Source organism: Maniola jurtina, chromosome Z, assembly GCF_905333055.1.
Source record: "Maniola jurtina chromosome Z, ilManJurt1.1, whole genome shotgun sequence".
NCBI lineage: Eukaryota > Metazoa > Arthropoda > Insecta > Lepidoptera > Nymphalidae > Maniola > Maniola jurtina.
Genome location: NC_060058.1, coordinates 9,382,211 through 9,396,307, shown reverse-complemented (window position 1 = coordinate 9,396,307; position 14,097 = coordinate 9,382,211). Strand labels below are relative to the sequence as shown.

General features: G+C 34.8%; 1 protein-coding gene across 1 annotated transcript in view; it reads right to left on the bottom strand.

The window, feature by feature from the left end:
- Nucleotides 1-5,160: 5,160 nt before the first annotated feature.
- The window catches only part of LOC123880734 (transient receptor potential cation channel subfamily A member 1), a 36,576-nt gene continuing 27,639 nt past the window's right edge, over nucleotides 5,161-14,097 (bottom strand). The window contains exons 13-21 of the mRNA XM_045929031.1: nucleotides 13,169-13,313; nucleotides 12,240-12,347; nucleotides 10,140-10,386; nucleotides 9,568-9,776; nucleotides 8,825-9,013; nucleotides 7,576-7,848; nucleotides 6,857-7,016; nucleotides 5,622-5,755; nucleotides 5,161-5,417 (exon numbers count right to left, since the gene is read on the bottom strand). Coding sequence (XP_045784987.1) covers nucleotides 5,280-5,417; nucleotides 5,622-5,755; nucleotides 6,857-7,016; nucleotides 7,576-7,848; nucleotides 8,825-9,013; nucleotides 9,568-9,776; nucleotides 10,140-10,386; nucleotides 12,240-12,347; nucleotides 13,169-13,313 — 1,603 coding nt within the window. The 3' untranslated portion in view covers nucleotides 5,161-5,279. The remainder of the gene's footprint in view (nucleotides 5,418-5,621; nucleotides 5,756-6,856; nucleotides 7,017-7,575; nucleotides 7,849-8,824; nucleotides 9,014-9,567; nucleotides 9,777-10,139; nucleotides 10,387-12,239; nucleotides 12,348-13,168; nucleotides 13,314-14,097) is intronic.

Sequence of the window (14,097 nt, the reverse complement as noted above, 5' to 3'; positions counted from 1 at the left end):
GTTAACTCATTTTTCTATTAACTCTGTTGTAACTTTACGTGATAGTGCATTATGTTATGAAATAGTTTTATTATCGTCATATAGTCGATGGGAAATAAGCCTATGATTGTTAGCTTGGACAAGCTGGGTGCTCTGGGTAAACGGAGTCGGTTTAAAATAAATTAATATCGTTACCTACGTTACCGTTATCGTTACCTAGTTTTAATTTCCCCACTCGTATCCATCCCCTATTATAATATCATTAGTTAATGTGCCCTGTTTTTGCTCAAAATTCGAACCGAACGAAGCCAGAGTGGGTCAGTAGGATTTGTCATAACGCTGATCCAAATCTTACATGAATGGGTTATATGGACTGACTTTGAAGCTTTTAAGGAATTTTTCGTAACTTATTTGTGTAGTATGCAAAAGGGTATGGAATTCGACCGCATATTATTGTTCCCAGAAACTCCATACCATTAGATGATTAATGTTTAGGAGTCCAGACCTTTTATATACGTATAATGTGGTATGTTTGCATATAAAATTTCGTTAAGTCTTGCTATGCTGTTATTGGTTGAGTGGATCCGTCGTCCATCGCCGATTATATTAGTCAGATAGTATACTCCGAGAGCTAGCTCGGAGTTTCTCGGAAAACTAGAGTAACCGACATAGTTCAACATGGGACGTGAAACTGAAGTGGCAACAAGGAGCGGGGCACATAATTCGAAAAATCGATAAACGTTGGGGTCCCAAGGTGCTCGCAATAGAAAGCGCAGCGTTTTCACAGGGAGGCCAGCCACGTGATTCGCTAATTCAGTGTCTACAACTGAATAATGGCTATCGATGTTTGTTGGTTCTACATTGCTGCTTCACTGGCTGATATTAAAATATTGTTTCGTAGAAAACCTTCAATGGATTAAAAAATGAGCTGTGTGGCTACCATTCATTGTTACACATTGAGTTAGCGAATCACCTCGCAGATAATAATGTCACGAGTCGCAAGGAGCCACTGTATGAAAGTGGCGCAAGAACGTGGTTCGTGGAAGTCAATTAAACAAGAGATTTACATCCAGCAGAGGACCGAAATAAAACAACGATAATATAGGTACTTAAAGTGTTTATTTAGTTTTAACACATAAAACAGTCATTATATTTAACTATAATTGTATGCTGTCGTTCTTTTTTTTACCCCCGACCCAAAAAGAGGGGTGTTATAAGTTTGACGTGTGTATCTGTGTATCTGTGTATCTGTGTATCTGTCTGTGGCATCGTAGCGCCTAAACGAATGAACCGATTTTAATTTAGTTTTTTTTGTTTGAAAGGTGGCTTGATCGAGAGTGTTCTTAGCTATAATCTAAAAAAATTGGTTCAGCCGTTTAAGAGTTATCAGCTCTTTTCTAGTTTTCTTGTAGAAAAGAAGGTTAGATAACCGTTAGGTTCATAATATTATGTCAATAGACAAATGTTAAGCTGTCAAGATGGACGTTGCCTAAATACATAATTATTTATTTGAAAATGATGTTTTGGAAAACTCAGATACTTTGGATCGTCGGGGGTGTTATAAATTTTTAATTTACACTTGTTAATACTAGGGTATACTAAATAACATCTAAAAGAATTGATACAGTCTGTTCGCTAACATAGTGTCGCTACACCCGCAAACGCACTTATTATTTTGCTTTTATTTTATTTATTTCACATATGTTTGTTAAAGGGATATTTTCTAGTCTACGAATAAAATAGAAAACTCTACTATATTATTCTATTATCCTATATATAAAAATCAATGTTTGTATGTTTGTGTTCTATAGGCGGCTAAACGGCTGATCAGATTGTTATGAAACTTTGGTAGGGTGTTCTGAGGGCGCCCGAGATGATTCCTGCATCAAAAAAACTATATATATATATATATATATATATGAATGAAAAAAAATCATGTTTGTTTACGGCATTGCAACGCATGCCGGAAACATCTAGTACCTATTGTAATAAAATACAAATATAAATAATAAACACAAGTTAGGTAGCGACACTATGTTAGTGAACAGACTTAACAAGAAATGTTTTATGACTAAAATTAATAATTTCGGGATCTCCTAGGCCGCATACAATCCAGGTATATGTAAACGTATAATGTCCACACTACAGCTGATCCAGTACTTCGTGGAAGTCAACCGGTTCAAATTCGTACAAAACAATTAGAACAGTAACACAGACATATTTTTGCATGAAAGTATCATCAATAAAATATACTTAATTATTATTACTCTGCACCTAAGACATTTATCGTGATAAAAAAAGTCTGAAGCGCATTTTTATCGGCTAAAATTTTAATATTCCTAAAAATATTCGTTAATTTTTAACATTTACCATAGTCAACTATAATATTATTTCATAGACATTCAACAATTGGACTTATAGTCCTTTACATAAATAAAACATAATATTATAATAAATCTTTCTCTCCAAAAATACATTCTCCTTTGCGAAGGCACCCCAAAACTTGACAGCAGGTGAACTACTTACCACTTTAAGGGCCTTACTACTTAGAAAGTTGGTATCAATAAAATAAAAACGCACGCTTATACAATTTCGATTACTTTAAAAAATATCGAATACTAGAGGATGCCCGCGGCTTCGCCCGCGTGGATTTCGGTTTTTTTGAAATCCCGTATGAACTCTTCAATTATCCGGGATAAAAAGTAGCTTCCCCGGGATGTATCCCAAGTCTGTACTAAATTTCATTAAAATCGGCTCAGTGGTTGGGCCGTGAAAACCTAGCAGACAGACAGACAGACAGACAGACACACTTTCGCATTTATAATATTAGTATGGAAGTATGGATTAGGCGTGAGTACCTAGGCGTCCGATATAACTTGCTTGGAGAAAATTAGTGACTGCCTACTGATCTGAAGAGGGACATAGGATTTAATGATGAAAGATGCCAATAATATATTTTGATAAAATTAAACAATAGATGTTTAAGCCCTTACTATAAATTATACAATAAATACCCGACTATTGTATACTTAGGACACTTTGCAACACTTTAATGTGGAAATGGCACGTTGTTTTTGTACATATTAACACGTTATTCGTCTTATAGACATGTTTAAATCGTAAAATCTCGAAAATAATTTCATTACTTTAATACTTTATACTCTCGATATAAATATATATTCTCGATATATAATGTATATATTATACGTTCATTACTTACTTTAATTTTAAATAGTAAACTGTGTCTTAAATTGACATCATCTCTAGGTTTTTATAAGTATTTTTTATTTGTATGATTATGTCAAAAACATTACAAATATCCACTTAATATTATATATAAAAATCTACTTTTTCAACTATGATGTAAAAATAGATCCAGGCTACACAGTATCATAATTAAACATTTATATTACTTACTTACGCATAATAAAACTGTAACTAGACAATTCCTGTATATCTAAATATATAAAACGAGAGTTCTTTATGGTTAAAATCATAGACTTACAATTTTTTCGTTAAAATCGTACTATGATGTATTTAGAGTTTGACCTAGATATTTCAATTGGTTCTGACTTATTGAAATGGACATAAACAAGTAGGTACGTAGGAAATGGGTTTCATATAAAATGACAGTTGTTTTGCTTCAAAACTGGTCGGCAATCGCCGGTCCAGCGTACTGCTATAACTACGTACCTAGTTTCTATGTGATAAGCAATTAATTGACGGACGTTGGGATTAAACGTTTTGTTAGATAAATAAAACATTGCTGTTTTGAAATAAACGGGGGTTGTTTTTAAGACAGTAAATTAATGTAACCAAATAATTATTATATGTTCTTTCCAAGCTACGGAACCCTCGGTGGGCGAGTCTGACTCGCGCTTTGAACTTCTTGGTCTGTTTATAAATGTGCCATGGCCCACAACTACTAACTAAAACTACATATTATCTCAATTTAGATTACCTTTACTAGGAATTCTTATTCCCTAGGTATATTCTTTGGAATTTCAAATATTCATGTTTTTGAAATATTTTTTATTTTATTTTCAATTATATTTTAAAAAAGTTATTTGCGAACTATGCTTATTATTAAACAACACAGAAATATTAGTGATCTTGCAACAAAATATTTTTTTCTTATACTTAATAATTATATTAATACCTACGTTCCTATTGTTTTCAAAATCCATCATTCATGTTTATTGGCTGAAAAATCGTATAATGTTGCAGTACTCTTCAATACGTTGGGCAACTAGTGCCTACTAAGTACAAAATTGCAATAAGTCTTTTGAACACAAAATCAATAATAATAATTGACCAAACTTAAAATCCTTTTCGATCCTTTTCTGAAGGTTGCCACTGTCTGCTTATTTCATTAACTTTTGTTAAAATTTTGTGTAGGTACACAAGATATATATGCAGTACACTAATGTGTCAGTCAAGAATGTTCGTACAATGATTGCATAATATCGCCAAGTATCGTTGGAGCAACTAGTGTACCTTGACCATAAAAAGCACTCATTTAGTGTGTACCTACTCATATACCTGACTGTCCAAGTTAAAGAAGTAGTCAAAACACAACGCGATGTCCTCCCCTCCATCCTAAAATGATATACTTAATCCCTAACATTTTATATTTCTACCAATGTCTGTTATAGACTTTAAAACCACCCAACCGATGTACCTACCCCAAACCTAAAGAGCTATAATGCGAATATGGTTTTAGACCACTAAAACAACGCATTAGACATATTCTTTTCTTAGCGTAGTAGCACACGCCGGGTATTCGTAAAGGATCGATGACACTGGGCTAATTTACGAGCTGCTAGTCGGCGAGTTTAAAAGCTAGCGAGTGAGCGAGTAAGCGAGTGTCGATAAATATTCCACTCGCTCAGTAGCCAACTAGCTAGCGTGTTGACATTTTAGCTTTAACTGCCAAAACGCAGATGCTCGCAACTAGTTTACTAGCAGTGATGATGACACGTGGCTAGTTAACTAGCTTACAGGCCAACACGCCAGCGAATGGCGAGTAAATTAGCCCGGCTTTCTATTTTTCAAGCAGCGTTTTACAATCTGATAATCAAAAGCAGATTGTGAAAAAGCTCGATGACACGTGGCGAGTTTACAAGTTACAAGGCAGCGAGTTCGCTAGCAGCTTGTAAACTCGCCCCGTGTCATCGAGGCTTTAGTACAAAATAAATGATTTACGCATCAACGCTCACGTTTCGCTAATTAACTTATAAAAGTAAACACTTCAAGTACTCGGACCATTAGTGATATGAGTGAGGTGAATCTTAGCTGAATCAACCGCCCTTGTTAAAAGAAGACGCGGCTCTCAACTTTTTGCGGATACGAGGCGAGTTCCAGCGTGGCACAGTACGGGTGTCAGCCGGGGAAACCCCTTCGTCAACATCGTCTGCTTCCGTTTTGATTTCCATTTTCTGAAAAAGAAAATTGTTATCACCACACCTTGGCACCATTTCATGCGGGCATTTTGTACAGTAATTAGATAAGGCTAGCTTTAAGTTTTACTATAATATTTTTAATTAAAAGAAAATAAAGGTTTATATATACATACTACATAAATCTTTAATTTTATATCTAGTTTTAATCTTTCAATTTTTATAACTAGTAAAAGTACTCACTTGCACAATTAGGCGCACAAGGTGATGTGTTTGGTCCAGAGTCCGCGTCGTTTCTCTAGTACGTCGCTTAATTTTGTCAATTTCTCTCATTATAACGTCATCTCCGCTTTCCAGGACAAGATCAAGGCCAGCTCCTGTCGATAAAATATTTACCAACCTTTTAAAATAAATAATAAATATTGAAAAGTAATTAGATACGTATCAATTTTCTTCGTCTCCATAGTCTATAGTATAAAAAAGTCGCAATCCGCTTTTGTTTAGTAACTTCTATATTCTATACTTCTTGGATCATTAAAAAAAATGAGGCAAGCTTTTTAAAAGTACACATTTAGCGTACAAAATAGTTAACGCCGCCCGCGCCGTTTAAAAGCTGGAGCACATGAGTTAGAATTAAAAATAGATAAATCTTTACTAACTTTACAAAACAGTGTTTACAAACTTTAGTGTGAGGCCCTACCTCCTGATGAAGTGAAAAGTGTGTTTCAGGAAGCAGAATTATTAAAATGAAACTTAAAATTGCTCTTTTATTATTCACGTATTTTTATAATGCTCCATTATCGAGATCTATCCATTGTTAAAAAACCCCGTTCCGCACTTTTTAAGATTATCGCTTTCGTCAGTTTGAAAGCGATAATCTTAAAATGAGCCGTAATAACTTAGTGGTTCAGACGTCCGCTTCGTATTCGGGAGGTCGGAGGCTCAATCCCATTACGCATACTTATCGGTGTTATGCATGTGCGTTTTGTCACTTACTTTTTTTATTCATTATAGGCAAGCGCTTAACCACTATCACACCTGATGGTAAGTGATGATGTGGTGTAAGATGGGACGCTTTTACCTAGAAGGTGCCTATTCACTCTTGTTTTAAAGATACCCGGATTGTTATTGGTAGGAAACATAGATCGAGGAAGAGTATTCCAAACTTTAGCCATGCGTATGAGGAATGATGACGCAAAACGTTTCGTGCGTGTAGATGGAATGTCGACGACATAAGGATGGAAACTCGCCCGATGTCTTGCGGATCGGTGATAAAATGGTGAAGGGGGACAAGATCGAAAAGTTCCTGTGTATACTCTTTAAGGGCGAGGAAAACATCGTGACGAACTCGCATGCCTGAGAATTTAAAAAAATCATATCATCTCGCCGCGATTCTTTCGTCCGTGGAGATGGCACCTAAGGGTATATAGACTGTTTTACTACGGAACCCACAAAATGATTTTTGTATATTTACAAACCGTCATCTGTGAATGGATTGCAGAACCATTTACGTAGAATCAAATCCAGGAAACCAAGTTTGCATTTCTTGTTGTTTGGGTATTCAATCAGTTCATCCTTATCCACTTTTTCTAATAAAAACGCAGGTAGTTTTCGCTCTAGTTCCGTGTGCAGAACCACCTTGAAGAAAAAAAAATGGTTCCCACTTTAAAATAAATTAGTGCCGCTTATGATATTACTAGTGAAGCCCGCCGCGTGGATTTTAGTTTCTTAAAAATCCCGTGGGAATTTCTTGATTTTCCGGGATAAAGAGAAGCCTATCCGGGCTGCAAGCTATCTCTTTGGCAAACAGATCATGCCCACACTTCATCCACGTGGACTCAGGTTTTTATATATCCCGTAGGAACTCTTTGATTTTCCGGGACAAAAAGTGGCCTATTTCAGTACGTTAACTTTGCACCAAATTTCATCAAAATCGATTTAACGGACGGGCCGTAAAAAGCTAGCAGACAGACTTTTATATTAATAACAAACTAGCCATCCGCCCTGCTTCGTATGGATAGCTTTATTACAACTTTCGTAGGGATCTCAATTATTTTTTTTAAAATATAGCCTTTTTCACTCAGCTTTCTACCGATGAAAGCATTTTCTAAATAGGTTCAGTAGTTTCAGAGATTATCCCATATAAACTTTTCGTCTTTACAATATTAGTATAGATAGAGTATGGATAATTCCTTACTTGCATAGCCAAACGCTTTAATTGGGCGTTTCTCCTAACACTCTCAATGTCACCGACAGCTAAACCTATGAGCAGGTTCATCAGCAAAATTGGCATGAATACCATGAATAAACCAAGAATCAGAAACGTTGGCATGGGAAATGGCAGTACAATATCTGACTCGGACTTGTAGTAAGGCTGCACGTAGGTGCCAACGAAGTCGATTTCTCCCAACATCATTGCAAAAGTACGCATCAATGACATCGGGATGCTGCTGAAAGATAAATGCTCCCCCTGCAAGAAATGAGTATTAGAATTTTCATTTCGATTATGAGATACGAAGGAAGGGGCAAAAATGGAATGGCACATAATAAAGTCCAAAAATCAGATAAATATGGCAACATGTAGATTTTCCGCGTATTTTTATTGATGTGAAATTGAGTAAGTCCTTTCATTTCTTATTAGTTTCTTTATTTATACATCCCCTACACAGTACCTATTACTACTATACCTAGGGATTATGTTGGACATTATTATTTTTTCCATAAACTTCTAATTTCTAAGCTTAAGAGTTTTACTAACAAAAGTTGCACCTGACAGTTTTAAATTATGGATTACTCAAAATTCTATTTTTGGAGCATTCCTTGTTTTGCCCTTGTACCCTACTTAATGATTCATAGTTCATACCCATGAAAAAATATTACAAAAATCTCATGTCGCAATTGCTATTCGCTCAGCTTCTTTGTTTTTAAAACATTCGTAATATGTAGGTATTTATAATGTCAGTTTCTAACTTTTGTAAATTTCATGACGTCATGAACGCGTAGCAGTTATTTTGTGTAATATTTTAATTACTTCTAAATAACGATTTCGTATGTACACGGTCACAAGTCATCCTAATAAAGTTGATAATATCATCATGCCTAACACAATACACCAACAATCATATTTCGAGCAATTCTTCTTTACATGACCATTTTAAGTGATATAAGGCTGGGCGCACACATTAGCTACTATCGTTTTTACCTCTAATATCTTTAGATGTCATACAGTTTTAAAAAACTGAAAATTCTTTGCGAAACTTTTCTTTCAGCTGCTGAAAAGAAGCAATTGTTCAAGCGATAGTAACCTGTGGACGACCAGCCAAAACTCAAACAAAAACAATTTTAATATCATTCAAACGTATGAGTGTGTGCATTTTTGACATGAAATGTCTCATGTTACATTCGCTACTGCAGCATAGTACAAATACCGTTAGAGCATGACCCACTTTGGACAAAAGAACGTAGAAAGACAGCCCAAACGCGATGATCAGGATGGAGAACACCATCAGAACTTTGATTAAGGTCTGCAAAATTTCCAGGAACATGACGACGTAAATTCCAACTTGGTCGAAGCGCTGTAGCAGCAGGAGCAAGTTGAACCAAGACAGAAACACTGTTATTGATGCCGCTGAGAACTGAAAATTAGGAATTAATCTCAATTAAATATTTTTGCACTTATTTTAATTTAATTAAACTATCTGAGGCCCTTCAAAAAGTTATGGGTGCCCGGGTTTAAACCCTAGACCTCCAACTAAGAGTCCGACATCCCAGGCTATAACTTTTAGAGTTTTGTGCATTTTAAGCAATTAAGTATCACTTGCTTGAACGGTGAAGGATAAACATCACAAGGAAATCTGCATGTCTAACAGTTCTCCATAATATTTACAGAGGTATGTTAAGTCTGCCAATCCGCACTTGGCCCATATGGCAATCTGACCCTTCGACAGAGGAGATCTGTGCTCAGTAGTAGAGCGACAATGGGTTAATCATGATGACAATGATGATTTTTGCAATTACAGGTATAAGTTTAAATACAGAGACACTTTTTTTTTATAAATTGAAAAAAGTATAAATAATTGCGAAAGTGACCCATTAATAAGTAAGTAGGTTTAGCAAGAGGTAATAAATAATAAGTTATTGCATGTTATTGCAAAGATAAAGATGTAAAACAGAATTTATTTATACAAACCTGGATATCTTCATAAATTGGATATATCGATGGTACGACCATGAGCACTGAGCTAATATACAGCATCCACGAGACGAAATTTGAAGGGTCCATTATATAATGGCATTTTTGCTCCTTTATATTGCACATTTCTCTAACCAATCCAATAAAGTTGTAGATGAGAATCGCCACCGTGCTTGTGTATAAGGCAATCCTAGTTTCAAATTCTGCTGAGAATACAAAACTTTTTAGTATTACTGTACTTCAATTTTTTTAAAGAATATTAGCCAAGTTCATCATGATGAATAATATTTCCCTTTCCCCTCCAACTTAACGTTAAACTTGTGCTTAACTTAACGTTAAAGTGCAACGGGTGGGGTTTGAACCAGCGGCCTTTCGGATTTCAGTCCGCTCTTTTAACCGTTGAGCTATTCAGGCTCTTGGAGAATATTGCTGTTGCAGTATTATTCGAATGTGTTAATACTAGCGAATAATTTTAAAGTGAAAATTTATTCTTGGAAATGCAGGTACAATGAGATGGTGTTACATTTCACCGGTAGACAATGAATAAGTATATGAATAAACTTATTTACCTTTTTTGTCAGTATTTTGCGATGAAGAATTAGTTGAATTCGCTACAGCATCTTTTCCGATTTTCGATACTGTGTACGGCTTCATCATCAATAAGTACGCATAAAGCGTAACAAAAGTCAGGAAAATACAATAGAAAAGAAGGTTCGCTAGATGGAAATATTTCCCGTACGAATTCCATTTCATTTGCAGGTACTTTTGACTCAGTGGATGGGCTAGTAGTTGGACACGACCATGGGCAACCATAGCCTGAAAATAGCCTTCAAATTTATTGCAATGTACATATTTCTAAGTGAAGAAGTATATTTTGTATTTATTATATATCAACACAAATAAAAGTGTCTGTTATGTGTTAGTGATATTGAAACAACTGCCTTTATTTACATGTTATCAAAATACAAGCATCCATTTTTAAAAGTCTATCTGCTAAAAGTAATCTCAAAAACGGATTAGTTGATTCTGGTACCCACCAAGTTGCTGAAAGTAGGTAGAGGAGAGCACAATGTAATGAGTGAACGGCTTATATTATCGAATAAGCAAAGGTTTAAATCTTTCCTGCGATTAAAATTCTTCAAATATATTTGAAAATATGAAAAAGATCTTTATTTTCTCTTTACATTGCCAAAGTAAAGAATAGTAACATCTGCTTTAGTTAGAAACTGTGGTTACAGTTGGTAACGCCCAATTCCATTTGTAATATATATATCTTTCGTTATCGTTAAATAAAAATATACCAACTTACGCATATGAGTACACATTAAAATTTTAATTGTAATAACATAATAATAATTTTATTATTTACTATCGGAAGGGAATCCATACTGTAATAAATTGTAGCCGATACAGCAGATAAAGCATTAAAATTATTGCCATTAGTATAAACTAAACAAACCCATCCACCTCAATACAATATTGTTAGTAGTTTTTAGTGATAATAATTATCATAAAGCTTGCGGCGTGGTAGTGTATTATACGCAAACATTACTGTGACAACATCTGCAATGAGACTATTTTAGTAGAGTCAAATCATGTTCGCAATAGTCTACTGAACCAGGATTGGACTCAATTTTTAATACAAAAGACCATAATTAATTTGTTAAATTTCTTACACCCATATTATAATAACCGTTTCCAACAGCCGTCCGAAATGAAGTCTATATAATACTTATATGTAAATAATGTTTATAACTTTTTCAGCCGTCATCTTTCATAAATATAAGGACAAAGGGTATAACTGAACAGATACAAATAAATTTCAATTTATGTGTCTAACTTTGAGATCGTTTTTTAAGGTCATGTTTATTATGGTTATATAACCGTGTTAAAACGTAAACACGCTCATAAAAAATATTCCTCTACAAGGAATTGCTTAACAGAAATCACATCTGTGCAGCTAGTCAAATGACGATGATGATGGCCCCTAAATAAAGCTCTTTACTATGCAAGGAACTAGGTATATAACGCACGAGTGCGCTAACATGCTTGTTTTCAAAAATCCCAAGATATAACTTGCAAAATGCTTTTATACAAACTTCATTCCTTTTTAATAACCGTGAAGCACGTTCATCAATTTCGACAAAAAAGCCATTTAAATAGCAATTTTTATAGATCAATATACCTAATTTGAAAAAATGGCATGTTTCCATACAAATTTCCATTCCCTAATTAACCATTTTAGCCAACCAAAATTACAAGTTTCCCCTAGCACTTCAGACTATACGTTGATAGATCTGATAGTCAGTGTGGATGAGTCTTTATATACGAGTATGTATAGAAGATATCGTGTTGATTTACATATTTCTGGCAGATGATAGTCTTGAAAACGGTTTCATAATAATAGTAAAGATACAAAGTGGTATTGGATTTGCAAAATAGTTCCCATTGCGCAAAGACAAACTTGTGCAAAGCGTCATTGTGCTATAGGACACTGCACTCACGTTGATCACACTCAACGGTTCTGGGCGATAGTTTGGGTTGTTCAGCGCCTGTCTTAGCGCTTCGATCTTAAGCTTCGAGTCTTGGTAGAACTTGAAAGAATACTTAATCTGCGACGGCAAAAATATCGACATAATTATTTAACTGTATATCCTGTTTTAACTTACGTTCAAGGCTGGTAAGGGTATTTTTTGAGATTTCAAAACACTCTCTGGCTTCCTGTTGCCTTCGTCATCTAATGGTTGTGGGCAAAGGGCATCGAAGCTGTACTTGATCTAAATGTTACAATCAGATTTAGTACCTATTTACGATTTTGAATGTCCCCAACAAAATTTTGCATATCAAAATTTCATTTTTAAACACACGCTGAACATGATTATTTTTGCTATTGTTTGCTAAACCAGTTAACTTTGAGCTTTTTGAAGTGAAAACTTATTTAGACGCATTGGACGATTATGGAATGGATAAAAACTTCGAGGTCACGTCACCAACATGCTACTACATGTTAATAGTGCTCGGAGTGCCAATAAATGTAAAAAAATTAAAGTAATGTTTATCGTTTAGTTTCCGAAATATGAAATTTTCATTTTTAATACTAGAAAGACTGCCCCAAAGAATGGTCAAGGAGTAGTGCTGTCGGCATCTACATAGATTTATCTGGTGTAGCAATTTATAGCAAAATAATTGTTCCTTGTGCGCAAAACAAACGCCTAATTCTATTGAAAATTATTTGTATACACAAAATGTTAACAAAAACCTACCGCATGATTAAATTGACGGAGGGCTCTCAAAAATATTTTTTGCCGTTATTAGATACTTAAATATCAATTATGTATTACAAACTCAATGAATTGACTGAATAGTCACTATCATAAAATTCCCATATAATAACAGCGACAGATTTTTCATAATCTAACGAATAAGTATTTATTTAGCTTTATACTTACGTACGTGTTGTCTCGGAAAAGCTTCTAATAAGCTATTATGTATTATATTAAGTAAACCATTTTTTAAGTACAATTTTGACGTTAGTATAATAATATTATCTTTTAAGTTATTAAATCAATTTAATAATAATGTGTCGACATATACTTACGTAGAAACTCTTTGAATCTTTTTTGCAATTAGCTTTAGTGATACACTTGTCCTGTACCGCTTCGAACACCCTCGGCATATAAGCGATCAGAGCGAGCGTCACGCATGGATGTCGGTCGGAACGGAGTGCCATTACTTCCTTGGCTCTATGAAAAAAAATTTTGAGGAGATGCAGGCGATTAAAACGAACCGCGAACGTCATTTATGGTAAAGGTCACAGATAATTCCATTCACAAGCAAATGCCTTTAATGGTTACGCTTTCCTGGGCCCTATTACTAAGCCTTCGCTGTCCATTCATCTGTCTGTCTGTCAGTAGCCTGTATCTTATGAACCATCTTACCTAATAGTGAAATTTTCAGAGTGTGTATTTCTATAACCCAAGATGGCGAATTTCAAAATGGCCATCATGAAATTTTTTAAAAAGTACGTAGTATAATAACGATTTACGATGGTATGGAATCCTTCTTGTGCGAGCCCATCTCGCACTTGACCTAATTCTTTAGTTCTATAAATGAGAAATTATATGAGTGATGGTCACGCGTGCATAACGGATAAAACATAGTGCCATTACTTTGTTAACTCTATAAATAAGATTTTTAAGGAGATGTAGTTAATTAGAACAAGCGGCACGCATGGGTGATTAGTTTAATAGGCAGGACCAGAATGGTGCCATTACTTAGTTTTGCTTGCAGTACACAGTAGGGTTACAGTAACTAGAAAAGAGCTGATAACTTTCAAACCACTGAACCATTTTTTTTGCCAAGAACATTCTCGATAAAGCCAAACAAAACAAAAAAAAACTAAATTAAAATCGGTTCATTAGTTTAGGAGCTACGATGCCACAGACAGATACACAGATACACACGTCAAACTTATAACGCCCCACTTTTTGGGTTGAGGGTCAAAAAACAGTAGCCCCTATTGGGTAA